General features: G+C 37.5%; 1 protein-coding gene across 3 annotated transcripts; it reads left to right on the top strand.

Moving 5' to 3' along the window:
* Positions 1–6,810: 6,810 nt before the first annotated feature.
* On the top strand, positions 6,811–18,578 carry LOC128262722 (voltage-dependent calcium channel subunit alpha-2/delta-3). 3 transcript variants are annotated; one of them, XM_052997170.1, is made up of 12 exons: positions 6,811–7,575; positions 11,628–12,957; positions 13,467–13,643; positions 13,702–13,779; positions 13,846–14,222; positions 14,283–14,434; positions 14,738–15,243; positions 15,665–15,907; positions 15,965–16,058; positions 16,234–16,655; positions 16,879–17,037; positions 17,092–18,578. In XM_052997170.1, the coding sequence occupies exons 1-11, from the start codon at positions 7,415–7,417 to the stop codon at positions 16,987–16,989; spliced, it is 3,651 nt and encodes a 1,216-aa protein (XP_052853130.1). In that variant the 5' UTR covers positions 6,811–7,414; the 3' UTR covers positions 16,990–17,037; positions 17,092–18,578. The 3 variants fall into 3 exon arrangements, with proteins under 3 accessions (XP_052853130.1, XP_052853129.1, XP_052853131.1); XM_052997169.1 differs by having other exon boundaries at positions 16,879–18,578; XM_052997171.1 differs by lacking the exons at positions 16,879–17,037; positions 17,092–18,578 and having other exon boundaries at positions 15,965–16,064; positions 16,242–16,317.
* The last annotated feature ends 41 nt before the right edge of the window (positions 18,579–18,619 follow it).

An 18,619-nucleotide genomic window follows, 5' to 3' on the forward strand; every position in this document is an offset into this window, starting at 1 on the left:
CAAATATTATTTATTAATTAATAATAACTGTTTTCTTTTTGAATGTTTTAAAACACTTACACAGCAATCAATTAGATACATGCCACATGGTCTTTGGGACATAGCCTTGTTATTAAATTGAAATACTTTGCATGGCCTTATAAAGGGCATTTCAGAATATATGTGTATACTCAATGACATATTAATAGATATAGTTTTTTTAAACTATGATTTATTTCTGTGTATGACAACTCAGGTCGAGTTCTGACCGCAATTGTAATTGGACTCAACGGAGCACGGCTGATTAAAGGAGACCACTGGCTGTGCAATGTCAGTTGCAACTAAAGGATATGTGTACTCTGGCCACCTCGGTTGCATCCTGGCATTGTTTGCTATTTAATTAGGCGCACAATGGCAATGGAATCTTGACACTTGTCAACCCTCTGGTTCCCATGCACTTTTCGCCCTTTTCAGAATGATGTAGAAATGTCAGGTGTCCTTTTTTCTATCGGCCTTCCTTGTCTGTCCTTACTATGTTGATTTAATGGGCGCTGCATTATCCTTATCCTTTTTAAGGTGTTCGATTGGGAAACAATTAGAAAGCTTATTAATCTAATTTAAGGCCAGTGTTGTACACTTAATTTGCGATTAAATGAAATGTTTTTACTTTTGCAGTTTTCATTTCAGATTAGATTTTTTAAAAAATATTAGTCATGCTTGTATCAATGTCTGCCAACCCAGTTTAAATTCGCAGTAAGTTTTGGAATCAAAAAAATCTCTTTAACGTTAAATGTACATAGATTCAGCAACCACACTCTAAGCAAACCAACTGAACCTTAGCTTAAAATTACAAATTGTGACTTCACTTTATAAAGTTTCCGCTCATGCACTTTCAATTCATCTTTCCATCTTTTATGCTCTTCCAAACTTAACCAAACTGGCCCAGTTTCGGTGAAAGCCAACAAACCTGATTAAACATTCCATCAATTTCCGCTGGAGTTTCCAGATTGGCAGAAATACTTTAAAGGTCATTGGTGTCCAAGCTGGGTAGAAAAAAACAATACCTTTTTTTGTATCGTTTATAAGCCAACTGCAGCAAACGTTTTTCTGAATTCATCGACAAATTTGGGGACAAAAAAACGAATGGATTCTTCGCATGTTGGCTTAGGAAGAGGAGCCCGGCGGCCATAAATCATACGCCACCCATCATCAGTCAGCGGGACAATGGACGTGAGTCCTTCCAAAAACGTCGCCAAGTAGTATCACGCCCCCAATGTGGGTGGATGTGGGCGTAGGGCAAGAGGTCTCTCCGCGCCTGTCTGTCAAAGTTACCAGCAACAAGGATAAACGCTCGGAATTCCTCAAGGAAATGTCAACGTCTCATCGCTTGGATGTCGGCTGTTGTGTCACAGAGAATTAATTAAAGATATTGTAAAATTGTCTGACAATGATGAATACTTTGAACCAGCTTCCATTAGTCCCCTAGCAACATTATAAGATCGATTTTGGGGACTAATATGCGGTTCATTGAATTTAATTTCCCCGTAATTGAGCTTTTGAATCTCTGGCTTAACCAAAGCAATTATCGATTCGCTTGAACGGCGAACTCTATTCATAGCCCCGAGGCGTTGAAGCATTTACCATAAAGTTCCCTGCAACATGATGCCGAAAACAATTTCTCATTAATAGTGGGCGTGGGGCCATGAGCTTTCTCAGTTTCAGTTTCTTTGTTTCTTCAAATTGGGTCAAATTAATTGAACATGGCCAAGGCAAGGGGTCCCATTGAAAAGATAAATTAGGTAAAGTGCTTGGCCGATGGGCTTATAGAAAATCTGGCCAAAAGCTCTTTCGGCTAATTAAAACGGAAGTGAAAAAAACAAGACTTGAATGCGATCCATTTGCAGCAAAAAGAAATCTTAAGCTGGGCACATAAACAATGTCTCAAGCTACTTTTCGTGCTTATCTGGAGAAATCCAATCAACGCTGCGTGCACAAGTATTTGGAGATAAGCATTTGGTCAAATTATTTATAATAATATTTTTAAAAAGCAAGGCAGAAATTTGGTAGTGACAAATAAATTACTTACCGTCTAAAAGTGAAAAATTACTTTTTATAATAAAATTAGTTTAAACGGTTGATTTTTTAACTAAATTATTTTTTTTTATTTATTTATTTATTATATTTTAACACTTTTTTTATAAGTTTGTATTATAAAATTGAAAAAACAAATGCAATGTTCTGTGCCTGATATCATATCTCTGTAGTTCTAATTGTATTGCATGACATCTAATTTTTGGCTTTGCTCCTTCAATAGATCACAGGTTTAATGCCAAAATGACAAACAAAAAATGAGAGCGTACAGCTGCTCACGTAGTGCAAAAAAAAATACAACAAATATATTTGTTTAATAGAACAAGAATTTAAGTCTACACAACTAATATTTGCTTATATGCTTTGATTATATATTATGTGAGCGATAAATAGATTTGAAAGCATTAAAAACACCCCATCAACTATTTACAAGCTTGTATATTATGTTCATCTTTAGAGTTGATTAACTGGGCAATAATTAATCACTCATTAGTAAATAGTAGAGAATAATCGATTTCAAATTTCAGAAAAGGCAATCAAAGTACACCTCATTGCCAAATCATACAACTAATTACTGGTTTTACTAATGCAAAACCAACCACAGAACCGACACAAATTGACAATACCAAAAGCCAACAATTGGCATGGCTATTTCATAAGCCAGCAATTACTAATTAGCAGAATTGGCTCCTATATAAATTAATTCAATTCCGACAAAAGGCTAATGAGAGCATTTTCGCTTCTGAAACGTTATGGATGCTGACATTAAAGCGACAAATAGGGAATGGAAAAACAAGCAAATGTGTCAGTGTCATTGTCATTCGCAGAGAAAATACACAAGGACACAAAAGGACACGTACGGGGGCCATAATTTACCGGGAAACAAGAGCCCATGAAATGGGCGCCAGTCCATAAATTATGGCACTTCCACTTCCCCTCCCAAACAGAATCTGACACTCGATTCCCAGTTAACTGCTGGCCTTTGGGCTTTTGGCCAGATCTGACATAATTAATGAACACGCCTCGTGGTACTGTTTCCGTTTTCATTTGGTATTTTAACACGCTCTCCGAAATTGATATGCAATTAAAGCCAAATGCAAGGTCGAACTGTTCTAACAGTTCCCAATGTAATCAAATCACAGCCGAAAATCCAATAATCCTCGCAGCTCAAACAACGATTGGTCTGTGTCGGTTTATGGATTTTGTCGGCTGAAAATAACATACAAAATCAGAAAGTGGTGAACACGACAAGAGCATTATAGATTCTACGAAACGTGTTTACTTGTTCAAACCTTATTTTCTGGGTGCCTGTTATTCACGCTCACTGGGCAGCCAAACAGGACGACGAAAAATTTGGTTAAAATGAAATGAAGCTGATGTGCTATTGGACTATAAAACGTAGCTAGCCAAGTGTGAAAAAACAAGGAAACAACGACATGAAGATGAACCCAACAAAAAGGAGTAACTTTCAGCCAGATGCTGCGATATTTAAAGGCATTTTAGTTATGCAAGTTACATTATTAATACCTCCTAACATTTGGGAGAACAACCAATAAATGTAGTTTTAAATATGTAAAGCTTTTTTATATACAAATAGAGAGTTTTTAACATTGAGCTGGAAAAACATTTATAGTAAATATTAAATATTGTTGCAATTGATTTTAATAAATTTATAGCAAAGAAATGTTAGATCTAGTAATTGTGCCCATTTTATCTGACTTTATTCTGTGATTTTATGGCTCACCTATTTGTACTATGACTAGTTAAGGTTATATCAGTTTAAAATCGTACTTATTTTATTCAATAACATATTATATGATGCATTTACATTTTAAGTAAAACTAAATATATTTAATTATGTAAAGCAAAAAAAGTTTTAATCAATGACTAAAATATATCTAAGTGGGCAGTTGTGAAGTTCAAAGTGTACATATATGTCTTTATAGTATATTAAATAAAATTGACATAACGGATAAAACCAAACGACCAAAGGGAAATGTTCGCGCGATTGGCTCCAATCCAAAGAGTAAAATGGAAATAGCAACCGACACTGGATGTCAACCTAGTTTTTTCCGTATTTTTTTCATTCTTTTTATTTTTCTTTATCATTGTCATTGTTGGTGTTGCAATGGTGACCGTAGTCAATAGCAGCAGGAGGTGAAAGGACGAACTCAAATAGGTTTTGCTCTTAGAAAATTTACGGTCACAGGGTCCTTTAATAAGAAATAAATACTGTTTGCAATAATTTGTATTAAAAATATAAATTATAAATATATAAAAATCATTTTATCATATAATCAATAATGAAATAAAACGTTGTCGATTTGCGTGATTATCAAAATGATCTTACAAATATCTCTTTACCCTTTATTGTAAATATTTTTAGTTTTTTGTAGCTTATAAAATCACATGAGCACCCTGTAGTGGAAAAATGGAAAAGAAAACGAAAGTTGATGTTGCGACATATTGCCAAAGGAATTGCCCTTAGGAGTTTTTGGCTGGCATAAAAGTTTCGAATTGCCAAAAGTTGATTATATGCTTCACTCGATTGGATATTTTTGTCTAGCCTATCTGTCTCTAATTGAAGTGTGCTCTCATGAGTTCTGTGAAGTCTTTGGAAGACACTTCAACCATCTATCGAAGAAGAATCAGTAGCGGAAAATATGCCTCGTTTTCGGTCTGCTCATAATTTTATGCAGATGAAATGCGCACAGCCAACATTTTGCGGTTTTTCCCAGCCTCAGTTTGCCCCCACTTGTGCCATACTAAAAGAGGAGGTGCCGTGAGACGTGACAAAATAGAAGCTACACAGAAAAAAAAAGTCAACAGGATTTTTTAATTTCTTTAATATTATGTACTACTACCTTTTAATGTAGCGCCTATTAAAATTGATATGAGCTAGGAAATATTTAACAAGCAACATTCATAAATCCTCATTTATGAATTACTTTATTCCATTCTTCGGCACTTTTTCTCACTGTTCGCGCAACCACACACGAGTATCCCAGCTTCTCATACGGCAGACACGTGTTCTACAGGCGGCTGCCACAATTACGAGAACATTATCATGGAAGGTTCTGGAGGACGGGCACCCTGAAAAGTATGCTCACAATTTAGCCAGCTTGCAGTAGCCAAAGCTTGGGAAAAAATACCTGAAATGCCACTACTGAACATATTTTTTTTGCATTCCACCCTTTGTCAGTGCAAACTGCAGGCAACTGCACTCCAAAAGGGCCCTTCATCACACGCTCCTCCAGTTCTTGTTTTTACCTGGCATTTTAATAGTAAACGGGTATATAATATTTATGACATGGTAGTTTAAACTACCCTGTTATTTTATATAATAAAGTAAATCTATACAAAAAACCTGTTTATAGCGTTCAATATTTCCTTAGATATATCTTCAGTTAATTGTTTAAAGACTTTAAGGTTTGCTTAGAATAGTACCATGTTTCAAAATAATTAGGAGAAGATGCGACTACCGGGTATCGTTAAGTCGGAAAACTCAAACTCCGCGCGTTCATAACTGGCGTTCTGTGTAAAAGTAAAACGCTGTTGAGTTCATTAAAAATTTGACTAAGTGCGTTGTCATCGTCATCATGACAACCTCTGACCCTGTCTCCCCATAACTGTATACTGGTGCTTGGCATCCTGCACGTCCTTGTCAGAAGTCCTGTGTGTGTATACACGGATGTTTCGGTGAGGACCTGCCACTGATGTGCGGTAGGCGAGCTTGAACTTTGTCGTTCCGCATGTGTGTCTATGCTTTTTTCGGTTTTTGCGCTAACCGAAATTGGATTTTGTTGCTAAACGCTGGCACGATGGTTGAACCGGTATTATGGAATGATAATAGTCCCCAAAGTCTGTTTTTGAGGTTCATGAAATATGCAGGCGGCATATGGTTGTGACTCGGCAATTAATACGCCACCCGGGAAGATAGCACTCAAGTGGGAATTTTAATATTGTAAAATTCATTTCATTAATATACAACTTGAAAACATAATTTATGCTTAAATTAATCTCTAATTGAAAATGTATTTACAATTATATTCTGTTTCTTTTTTAATGTAATATTAGAACATAAGAATGCTCAGAAAAAATTGGCATGTTTATAATAATTTATTTGATTTATCTTATCTATTGACAATAAATGTAACTTAGATTTACATGTTTTTCATACTTAAACACAATTACAGCAAGCTAAAAAAGCATTCTACACCAAGATCTTAAACAATATGATTTAATCATCTCATCTGCCACAAATAGCGGTAACAATTGAGTTCTCAACTTCTTGCCACAAAACACCGAATAAACCTCTATAAATAAACCGTTCCCCAAAAAAAGCGAATCTCTTAAGACAACAAAGCTATGAATAATGTCCATAGGCATCGAAAATCATTTCTGAAACTCTTGGGGTGTGAGAATCTCGATAATTCTCTTCTCAAGAGCTCTTCAGAAAATGTGCGGAAAAGCCGCCTCTCTGTTGTGAATATGCCGCACAAAGAAAGACGCGTGGGAAATTCAACGGATTCCCTCATGGCAAAATCAATAGATAAAGGAAAACCGACAAGAACAGCTGTTCGCCACATTCAAAAGGTAAACAAGAAGAGCCACTAAAAATAGGACTCTCTCTTCAAAGACAGACAACGAGAGAGGTCAGGATTCAAGAGAAAGAGAAAGCATTTTGGGTATGCCAGAAATCCGATTAAGTTTTCCCCATTTTTCAGTTGTTCAGTTGTTCGCAGCTCTTCGACGTCGGTGGCACGGAAAAAGGAAAAGCGCGGAAAATTATAAATCGCCCGTCCACATACACATATATACACACACACAAATATATACATATACAAAAACGACAGTGTGTTCCATATGTGTAATCAAATCGTTCGGTGCCCCGCCGTTTATATATAGAAAATTTCAACGCACGCAGCTCTGAGGAAAACTAAAATACGAAAATAAATTACGAAAATCGTGGCCACTTTTCAGAGGCAAAAACCAAATGTATAGAATCGCGTTTTCCACGAACTCGCCTTAATCGCAGTTATTATTGCTTATTATTATTCGCATTACGCATACGCTCCGTGTGTCGGTTGGTGTGTGTTTGTGTGCGTGGTGAAGAGCGAAAAGGAAAGCTCTGCTGGCGTCGCAGTCGACGTTGCGACTCCACCCTAAATTGTATATCAAATTTGAAGGGTTTCTGTCGGGTTTTACGGAGTGTGTGTTGTCCGCTTGACCGCAAAACGGGGCCAAATGTCTCGATATAGTCCTTACCAGCGATACCAGTGAGAATCGAATCGAACCGCCGCCTGTGAAACTACAAAAAAAAAACAAGGAAAATGCGAGAAAAATGTTTGGTTTATGCGAAAAGTTGATGACACATTTCGCTGTCATTTTGACCGCATTTTTCGTCTCCCAGCCGCTGTTGTTGTTGCTGATTTGCGGGCCGCATGGCGGCATCTCCCCCTCGACCTCCACCCACTGGGCGGAGGCCTCGGCGGCGGATGAAGCGTAAGTCGGCCACCCTCCAGGTGGAAATTGGTCAGCAGGCATTTACATTTAACGGACACGCAAGGATTCCGGAATCGGGGGCTTTTCGAAACCAGTCAATTAGGGGGCGTACATGCCCCTTCATCTTGTTGTCAACGTCGCTCGTTAATTTTTCGTACATTTTATGCTAATTTTGTTGGCAGCCTCCGCTCTTCGAGCTCCTTTTCTTCTTGGAAAAATTCCCTGTAGACATTAAATGGGCTTATTGGGCTGCGGACGATAAAAAGGGCTTATATTCATGCTGAGAAAATGGAGGTTCAATTTTTACTGAAAAAGTACTTACCAAAATTTCATAATTTTTTTAAGAAACGAATGTTTACAGAAGTAAGCGTTTACCTACAAAAAAAAAACGTTTTCAGTTCCTCTATGTTTTTCTAGAAACAACTTATCTACAAAATATAAATTCTGACAATTAATAGTTTTTTTTTATTTTTAATTTCAATTTATATTTATTTTCATTAAACCTTCAATAATATAAAAAAATCCCACCTATTTTAACACAAAATACTAAATAGCGACAAACATGCATTCTGTAAAAATAATTAATTTAAGAACAATTTCTTTTTAAGTGTTTTCCTAAATTATGTATTCTTTTTGAGGTAATCTCAAGGTCGAATCCCTTTATCATTATTTCTCCCATCATTTCGCATTGCGTGTTTAGCGTCTTGTCTTTTGTTTCGTACACTTTTATTCTACGTTGTGCGTCAGCTTTTTTTTACCCACAGTTACTCATTCCTTTCCTCTAGATTTTTCTCTCCCTGATATTTCCCTTGCTCGAGGGTCGCGGTGCTTTGCAATTTTGTTTTGTGCCCCAAGTTTCTCATAAAGTCACATTAAAATTATTTGTCTGACATGCTGACTTTGGTAATGACGAGAACAGGTAGAGCCGGTAGAACCTCTGACGCCTATTTGCGCTAAATGAATATTTTATTGGACATTTTGTTATGGGCCGCCAAACATCATGGCAAACGTTGTGCCATTAATTAAAGTAAATATGAGACTTGGGGAAACCTGTTTGGTAAAAGCTAGCGAGTCAAGAGTATTTTAAATTTATAATGGGAAAAAGCGAAATTAAAAAAAGGAATTAATTTAAAAGAAGATACCATATACCGTGCTGACCAAAATTTTACTTAGAGTAATTGCTTGCAGCCCACAGAAAAATAATATAATAATTCAGTAACCCTTTTTAATGTATTTTCCTTTGGAGAAATACGCTTGAATCAAAATAAAACCCCAAACAACTGAGTTCAGCAGCAAGAAAAAACAAATGACTCATAAAAAGTTTAGCAAGGCCGCATTAATTATAATAAAGTAAATGTCCAATTAGCAAACTAAACGATGGGATGATAAATAATAAAATATTAAAGACCGAAAACCCCCATAAAAAAATTTGCCCAACCAAATTAGCGCTACTAAATATCCACAGAATTGTGGCCTGGAAAGAGCGCAGACCGAAAATCGTTTAATGTCCGTTCGCATTACAATGAATATTTAATGGGAAATTGGGTTTTTTGGCGCATTGCAACATGCTGAGCATTAATAGAATATGGCTATTTAGGCCCGAGGAAACCGTAATAAAAATTCAATCTAAAATTTAAAACATTGCTGATATTGTGTTTGGCTGAAATCTGTGCACGGAAATAAAAACTTTCTATTAGTCATTTTTTTTAAATTAACTTTATGATCAAATTTTGGAATTTTTTTAAGGGGGTACTTAATCATTTATTGCAAAAATTTGAAAAACTGAACCAATTTTAACTGTGAACGCCATTTGATCGGCAATTTAATGACGAATTCGCCGATGCATGACATTCGACCTAATGACCATTTCTTCCCGAAGGTTTGATACAAAAACCAATTTTTTAGGTTCCTTTTTTGTGTTTTTGGAGATTTGTCAAATAAAAAATTCCTAAATTTTTATTCCATTAAAAGAATGGAGTTGATCTTCTCTCTGACTTATACTTAACTTATACAGAAAGGCAGTTGTCGATACAAAAAGATAAATTAGAAAAGTTGTTCTTCAAATATTTTAATTTACATTAAATAAATTAAAAGTTTTACTAATTCGATTCGGAAATACGATTATTAAATTTTTTTTTAAACATCTCCTTCAAGTGTCTGTGATACCGAGATCTTTTATTGCGTTAGAAGAGATTTCTGTGACCCACTGTAAATAATATATTTCCCCCGAGTGCTTGTGTTACATGTTTCCCGTTTTTCGTGGTCGAGGCTAACAGGGGCCATCTAAAACAATGAGGGACGAGATACGACAAAGCAATGTGGCCAAATTAATAGAACAACTCCAGAACGTAATAAAAGCCAGAGAGGACGCATCATTCATTTTCAACTACCAAACCAGCGACAAAAACAATTTTAGCCAGCGCCGACCGGGCCAAAACACTTGAGGGTATACATATGTGTGTGTTTGAGGGTATTTCAGGCGTATTTCGGGGGGCTTTGGGGGCTGGCGGAATAACTGTGTCAAAGGCAACGTCGGCGGCAGAAGTGAAATGAAAATGGCCGAAACAGCGCCGCCGGCAGAATCGGCGACATCAAAAGCCACGTCAAGAGACTCCCGCCCTCGCAAAAGAGCCAAAGAGCTAGATGATATAGTGCGGTCATGCGCAGGCACCCCAATGCCTTTAAATGTTTATAGTAAATGCCAATCTCTCACGCGAACTGTTGTCAGGCCAGTGCATTTGGCTAGCCGCTGCAGGCTAAATAATTATTGTGATTTCTAAAATACACTAACCACATAAGAGAAGCTTCAAACATGATTATACCATTATTATAATTACGAGGGCTGCTACATGACATCTTTTAATTTTGGTCGTTAAAAGCTATTTACTTGTATCTTAATATTTTTTATGACCATAATAGCTTATTAATAAATAATAGACATTGCTTTATTCTGGCACAAAAACTTGCACTTGCTCTTTTTGAGAGTTTTTAATTGCTATAAGTAACTACAAAAATTAGTTTTTTTGAGTAGTTTTAAAGAAACTTCTTTATTAGGAATATAGGGAACATTTAAATAATGCAATAAGTTATAGAAGTTTAGTGAAATATTTAGGTCCAATTTAAAAACTAGTACTCATGTTTTATTTGCTTTTAATATAGGTTCTAGCAAATGCAACTAATAGTAGTTCAATAATCAACACTGTCAATCCTTAAATTCAAGGAATCCTGTAATTTTGCGTTTAATGTTAAAGGACGATAAAGTAAAAGTATGCAACTTTTAAAAGCAACTAAAAACATATAAAAGTTTATACCACTACGTTATGCTGTCGTTTTTTGAACAACTTAAACCCTGAACTTTTACAATCTATCTATTAAACTATTTATTGCTTATTGCATGCATTAACTGATGGAATCGCCCGAAAACACGAATTTTATTCAAGAGAAATCCTTTCTTAAGAGAGGCAGCGAAGAGCGTCAAAGAGAACGAAGCTGCGCGCGCAGGCACTTGTTGATTTCTCACTTCAAACAGCTGTTTGTGGTGAAACGCCGACTGCGCTGCCAGGAATACGGCTTTTTCACCACTTTTGTGGTCAGGAGTGTAAGGTGCAAGGAAGGCGTTTCCGACGACTGTGAAACACCACCCACAAAAACCACCGCCCAACACGCCCCCTACACGCCACTGGCAAACATGTGCGCTAATTGAATTAGTGGGACTCGGACAGGTGGTTGACATCTCGCTTTCGCAACTCTGACGTCGACAAAGTGTTGCTTGCTGTTTTTTCGTTCATGAGAATTTTACTTTAGAAGGAAACATCTTAATTGGGTTGTGTTTTCGTGGACCACAATGAGACCACGATTAACTAGGTCTAATTGAGTTTCACAATTCAAATATTACATTTTTTAAATGTTTTATTGAATTATACAATCATATTTAAGCGGAGATTATAATAGGCGTTTAAATTTTCTTTTAGTTTTATTTATTCAATATATATTTACGATCTCCCCACAACCAATTAAATAATACTTACAGAGCTTTTTCCGTTTCCTTGCAGCGTTGGCAAATGGGCCACCCAGTTTGGCGACGAGCTGTTCCAGCTGGCTCAGAAGATCACCAAGTCGCAGGAGATCAAGGAGAAGTACAAGGAGTACAATGCCCGCGTGGAGCTGAAGAATGGCACCGAGCTGATCAAGTCGATCACGAAAAACGTGGGCAGGATGCTAGCCAGAAAGATGGATGCGGTGCGGTGCATCCAGGAGCGGGCGGAATATGTGAACGAGAACTTTGAGTTCAATAGCACCTATGCCTTGCAGAATTTCACCTATATATCCAGCAAGTATTCGATTTTCGATAACAAAAGTTCCGACGAGCTGGAACCGAATGAGGCCAAGTACGCCTGGATGTATCGAGAGATGGACTTGAATCCGGACACTCACTTCTACAACACACCGGTGGACACGGAGCACAGTTCGGTGCATGTGCCCTCGAATGTGTGGGATCGTTCGAATCGGGTGCTGAAGACCATCATGTGGTCCGAGCAGCTGGACGAGGTCTTCCGGCAGAACTACCAGTCCGATCCGGCCTTATCCTGGCAGTACTTTGGCTCCGACACGGGAATCCTGCGGCACTATCCGGCTGCCCAATGGACAGACACCAAACCGAATCGAGACGATGCCGATACCTACGATTGCCGAAAGAGATCCTGGTACATTGAGACGGCCACCTGTTCGAAGGACATCGTCATCCTGCTGGATCACTCGGGTTCGATGACGGGTTTCCGGCATCACGTGGCCAAGTTCACCATCCGCAGTATCTTGGACACCTTCTCCAACAACGATTTCTTCACCATATTGCGTTACTCGAAGGAGGTGGATGATATCATACCCTGCTTTAATGGAGCCCTCGTCCAGGCCACGCCCGAGAACATAGAGGTCTTTAACGAGGCCATTGCCAATTTGGAGGATCCCGAGGGCTATGCAAATCTCACTCTTGCGTACGAAACGGCCTTCCAACTCCTGCGAACCTATTACGACAGTCGACACTGCAGCACCAATTCCACCTGCAACCAGGCCATAATGCTGGTCACCGATGGTGTGGCGGGTAATACCACCGATGTATTTCAGAAATACAACTGGGGCAACGGCGAGAACGGCACCTCGCGAATGAACACTCGCGTGTTCACCTATCTGCTGGGCAAAGAAGTCACCAAGGTGCGCGAGATCCAGTGGATGGCCTGCCTCAACCGCGGATACTACTCTCATGTCCAAACTTTGGACGAAGTGCACGAGGAGGTGCTCAAGTACGTTGACGTCATTGCCACGCCCCTGGTCCTTCAGAACGAACAGCATCCGCCCACCTGGACGCACGCCTTCACCGACAAGACGGTGAGTTAGTTAATTCGAATAGTTTCAATAAACAGAAAGGGTCGGGTTTCTGAATAGTACAGCGTATTAATAATAATTATATTAGTCAATATGACTTTCAAAAGCAAAGGCCTAAAATTCAAAAATTGATTGCATACTTTCTGCAAAATAAGCTGAATATTTATTTACAAGAATTTTGTTTAGGACTATATTTTTCCGAACAGAACGAAATATTTTACTTTTAAGTAGGCATTAACACATTCTTTTCAACCTCTCTACCCTAAAATTTATGTAAAATATTATAAAATATGTATTTGTAAATAATTATGATTATTATGATTTAAATATATATTAAATCATTTTTATTTGTTCAGGAATTCCATTAAGATTTCAGTTGCTTTTAAAAAAGTTATTATTATTATATAGTATAGTATATATACATACTCAAAAGTATTTTACCTAAACTAGATCTATGGATGGTCTTTTCTTTCATAGAATTAACATTGTCCTTGTTTTTTTTTCCTAAACAGTACGATCCAAAAACCTCGAATGAACGACGACCCCGCCTTATGATAGCAGTGGGAGTGCCCGCCTTCGATCGCTTCTATCGCCACGCCAATACTACCAATCCAAGGGCACGTTTGTTAGGAGTGGCTGGAACAGACGTGCCCGTGGAAGATATTGACAAGCTTACACTACCCTACAAAGTAGGTGAAGAGCATTTAAGCAAAGCATGGGTTACTCATCATTAATAATATTTTTCAGCTTGGTGTAAATGGCTACTCCTTTGTGGTTTCCAACAATGGATATGTTCTACTGCATCCGGATCTGCGACCCATTGGGGTAAGTTTAGCCAATAAAATGGTGAATTTTAGATTTTTACAATTATTTTCTATTTTCTTTCCCTAGACCAATGGTAAAATGAATCCGAACTACAACAGCATCGACTTCAGCGAAGTAGAGCATCTTTTCGAGGACAAGAATCCGCGAGAACCGGGTGAATCCATTCTTAATATTCGCAATGCCATGGTGCGACACGAAAGTAATGAGTTCAAGGGCATATCCGTCAAGTTCCACTACGACAAAATGCGCCGCGTGTCCGAGGAGAAACAGGACTACTTCTTTGCCCCTCTGCCGAACACCCCGTTCACTTTGGGCATCGTAATGCCCAGCGAATATGGCAAAACCTGGATTAAGGTGGGCGAGGAGGTGGACAAGAACAAGCACATGAAGATCAATATATCGGATTTCTTTATCGGTGACAACTGGAAGGTTCATCCAGATTGGTGGGTAAAATGTCGAATCTTGTAGAAATTATTTCATCTAAATTTAATCAATTTTCATAGGGTTTACTGCAAGTACCATTATCTAGAGGGCCATGAGTTTAAAACACCTGAGGCGGAGTTGCGCGAGTTTCTGGGCAAGATGGTCAAAAACGATTGGAAGTGGCCAGAGCAATATGCCGAGGACGAATCCGACTGGGATGACAAAGATGAATGTAAGTATAGAAAATGTAATTATATTTATAATTGAATTGGTATTTTGGCTTGGAAAGTTTAAGCGGAACGTTGATAATTTAAAATTAAAAACGTATTTAATTCGGTATGATATATTTTCACAATGGTTGTACAAATTAATTTAATTTAATTGTAAGCAACTTTTAGAAAACTCAATCCAGAAATCTTATTGTTTGATTTTTTACAATGTTCGTTCATTTCATTAGGAAAGGGAATTGTTAGGACAGAAAGCCTCTGTTTAATTTCCAGACTCCTGACATAAATGTGATTATTTTTTTTCCCAGTAAATTGCGGCAGAAAGACGTTGGGTGACGATGCCTACTATTGCAACAAGGAGCTGGTGCATCTGCTCATCTTCGACGCCAAGGTGACGAACTCCAGCTACGGAGTGTGGCGATTTGAGAGCGAAGAGGAGCGCCAGTTGCTAGATCGTTTTGGTGCTGATCTCCGATTTGTGGCCACCATGAGCGGCTTGACACGATGGCAGTTCATCTTGGGCGAAGAGGAGGTGGACACGGATCGAGAGTTTGGGGACTACCACACCACGGCCATTGATGAAACCTGGTACAAGAGTGCCATCCTGCAGCACCACGAGGATCGTACGGAGAGCTTCGTCTACTCGGTGAAGCATTACGACGATCCCATGGAGAGCGACAAGGTCAAAGTCACCGCCTCGCACGCAATCTTTCCAAGGGATGGCGGCAAGGAGGCGCCCGCCTGCGTGGTGGGCTTCCAGTTTGTCCACGAACGCATGTGGGAGCGATTCTTCAGCATCACCTCAGTGGATCATGTGAGTGTAAAATACACTCGATTTAAGGTTCATTTAAGTCCATTTAAAACTAACTTTTAAATTATATGGATGTGCATAATTTAAATATTTTCACAATTTTTGTGTTACAAAACAAAAGCTTTTGGTAAAAACATCTTTGTACAGCATAAATTTTCGCACAATTAAGAAAAAACTCTATCGTCACCATATTATCTTATATTTTTGTATATTTTATTGCTTAACAAAATACCAATCATTATTTTTTTATTATTTTAATTATCAAAACAAATTGTGGATTTGGTATAGCTACACTTATAATATTAGAGAATTAAAAGGCCTTGTAAAAATTAAACACTATTTATGTTTCACAAATTTATAACCAAAAACTAAACTAATATTTACTAAATGGTAAACTAAACATGATTAACTAAATTTTTTTTAGTGCGACCGTTGCCTGCCCATCTGTACGGACGATGATGTGGATTGTGTGGTTATAGACAATAATGCATATATCGTGATTGGCCAGAATGTGAACACCACTGGGAAGTTTTTCGGGGAATTCCACGGCGATGTTATGTCTGCGATGGTGGAAAAGGGCATCTTCCTGAGCATCGAGGTCTACGATTACCAAGAGCAATGCAAGGAGGAGCCAAAAGCGGGCAGTTATGCCCATGGTCTCTTACATGTATGCCATAAAATATATTTAATAATTGTTATTTAACTGAACTATATTTTATTTAAGCCCCTTCGACTATTGAGTCTTGGCTGGAAGTGGCTAGTGGGCCAGCTCTTCTTTCAGTACCAAAGGATTCAGTGGTGGGCTGATGGAGCGCCATGTAAGTGTTTAAAATTTGAGTTAATTTTTATTGACCAGAAAAGATTTTATCAAAACTGCAAATTATATTCGTAATTAAGTATTTGAGCTTAAATTCTCTTTCTTTCCGTTTATAAGACCTACGTAGCTTGACTTTTTAAAACTAAAACTATAGTTGGTTTGATGACCGTTTTCAGTTATGGAGTATACGGATGAGATCGAGGACGAGTATGTGGCCGTGGGCGATGGAGGAAAAGCTTCGGCTTCCAAGCCAAAGGAGGATAGCGATGACGAAAATGCCATGTTCGATGAACCCGAACCGGAACCCATTTACAAGGCCTGCGACATGCGATCCACTCTGTACTCCCTGCAGCCCAGTGCTCTGGTGGGCATCAATGACTTCGTGGAAGCGCCTTCAACGCGACCCTTCCTGGTCAAGAAGATCCCTAACTCCAACCTGGTCCTGGTGGTGGTCAATGTCCTGATGCCGTCGCGCAGCGTTCGCCTGACCACCGAACCTCAGCGGATGGAGTACGCTAAGGAATTCCCCTGCTACAAGCTCAACATGAGCTTCTACGAACGGCGACGCATCGAAGAGTGCTACACGGAGCACGAGGATGTGAGTACTGGAGTGGTATACTTTAATTTTAAATTTTTTATTTTATAAATTTTTGAGGGACTTACATTATAACTTTTCATAAAATGTTCAACCCTAGACCTCTCTGCATTCGTTTGTAACTCTAAAAGTTCGTGTTTTGATTCTTTATTTGATTTTTAAATTTGTATTTTAATTTTATTAATTTTAAATTTTGAAATCCTAACATCTTTACCTCTATTTCTAGGAGGAACTGTACACCTATTGCGGCAATGCCTCGCGGCTGGGTTTGACGCTTCAGCTGCTGCCGCTGACCATAATTTTAATGTTTTACCTGACGCACAGCTTTATGCGTTGAGGGATATGTACACAAAACTATATATTATACAACTATTATGTACTATAGGCGAGTACGATCGGTTTGTTGTTTATACATAAATATATTTTTGGTTTTCTATAGATTGTAAACTATGCCGTAGTCCAATACTTGTCGAATGTTTAACAACAACGCAAACCAAACAAAAAACTGGCACAATCTTCGGTACTAAAAACCACTACAAGCAAGAACAAATTCAACTCTTAGACTTACAAACTGCGCCAAAAGTTATGAAACTGGTTTTACTTTATAAATGTAGTGAATTGATGGAGGCTGCTGCTAACAGAAGAGGCAACTTAAAGACCAACCATTTTAAAGGAGTAACTCCTTTTCACACGATGAGTTCCCTTGTCCCCAAGCTGCTCCTTCAATAGTTTCTTAGAATATTAGAGAAAGCTACGTTTTTTTATATACATACTACCTAACGCCTAAAGATAAACAAAAAACCAACGTTTCACTGACTATTTTGATAGCTTAATATGGTGCAACCAATGCCAAATATTAAATGAATAAATTAGCAAAAATTAGTAAATGCGAACAAAAATAATTCGAATGACAATTATTTTTGTAATTTTATAAAACTTAGTTGATTTTTTACAACAATAAAAACGTATAAATATGATAATACGACTGGCGATGAAAGAATTAAAAACAAGACACAAAATACTTATGTTATTGGGAATATTTCTTCCTTTTGTCTAAGCCGAAAAGAAAAAATATGGTTTTTTTTTCGTACACAACCCCATACCGTTTACAACAGATAATATTTAATGTGAACATGGCAACATTTTGTATATGTTTTCCTCTGGTTTTGTAAGGTGTATTTTATTAAATATAATGTTTTAAAAACGGCGAAAGTTAACGCACAGATTTATAAAAACAAATTATAGGACCACCTGTAAAGTATACAATACTTGTTCAATGCTAAGTTTGAAAACCCATCTATAATTTACTGCTTTCTTCAGGCCTTACTCTTAGTCGAAAAACTTTAGCAGGTTTTACACAGAAGATGGAACGGAAAACCAAACCTAAAATGAATACCAAAACCTAATTGCCTTTGTATCGTATTTCGAATGTGGAATCAATTTATGAACTTTATGAATTTATGCATAGAAACCAAAAAACAAAAAATGTAACATTATAAAGAAGACATGTTAAATTAAGATTATTTTCAAGGAAATGAAATCAAAATGAAAACGGCGTTTTTAAAGCTGAGAGAAGATGCTTGGATGAATGAAAAAATGAAATAAAACAGTTAACTATTAAATGTAATTTTTTAAACAAACTGAATTACTAATACAACATTTATTTTTTGGAGTGTTTAAACGTTGTAAAATGTATAAAAAAAAATATTACATAAAAATCTAGTCTTAATGGTATACGTGGATTTGCTTCAAGTTCATCATCCAATTAATGTTCATGTTCATCTCTATGAGTTTATAACTCTTTTTAATCACATTTTAATAAACTTCGACACGTATACACAATGTATCTGACATGTCCACTTAAACTAAAAAACGATAAAAAATTTAAATTTCCTTAGAAAAATAAATGAACTAATCGTCGACAAATATGTTATAGTCTTTCAATGTTGTTTCGGTATTTTGCAAAG

This window comes from Drosophila gunungcola, unplaced genomic scaffold (assembly GCF_025200985.1).
Source record: "Drosophila gunungcola strain Sukarami unplaced genomic scaffold, Dgunungcola_SK_2 000001F, whole genome shotgun sequence".
Lineage (NCBI taxonomy): Eukaryota > Metazoa > Arthropoda > Insecta > Diptera > Drosophilidae > Drosophila > Drosophila gunungcola.

Coding starts and splice junctions, on each gene's coding strand:
- LOC128262722 (XM_052997169.1), top strand. CDS start 7,415: ATGTTTGGTTTATGCGAAAAGTTGATGACACATTTCGCTGTCATTTTG. Junction 7,576..11,627: donor GCCTCGGCGGCGGATGAAGC/GTAAGTCGGCCA, acceptor GTTTCCTTGCAG/CGTTGGCAAATGGGCCACCC. Junction 12,958..13,466: donor ACGCCTTCACCGACAAGACG/GTGAGTTAGTTA, acceptor TTTCCTAAACAG/TACGATCCAAAAACCTCGAA.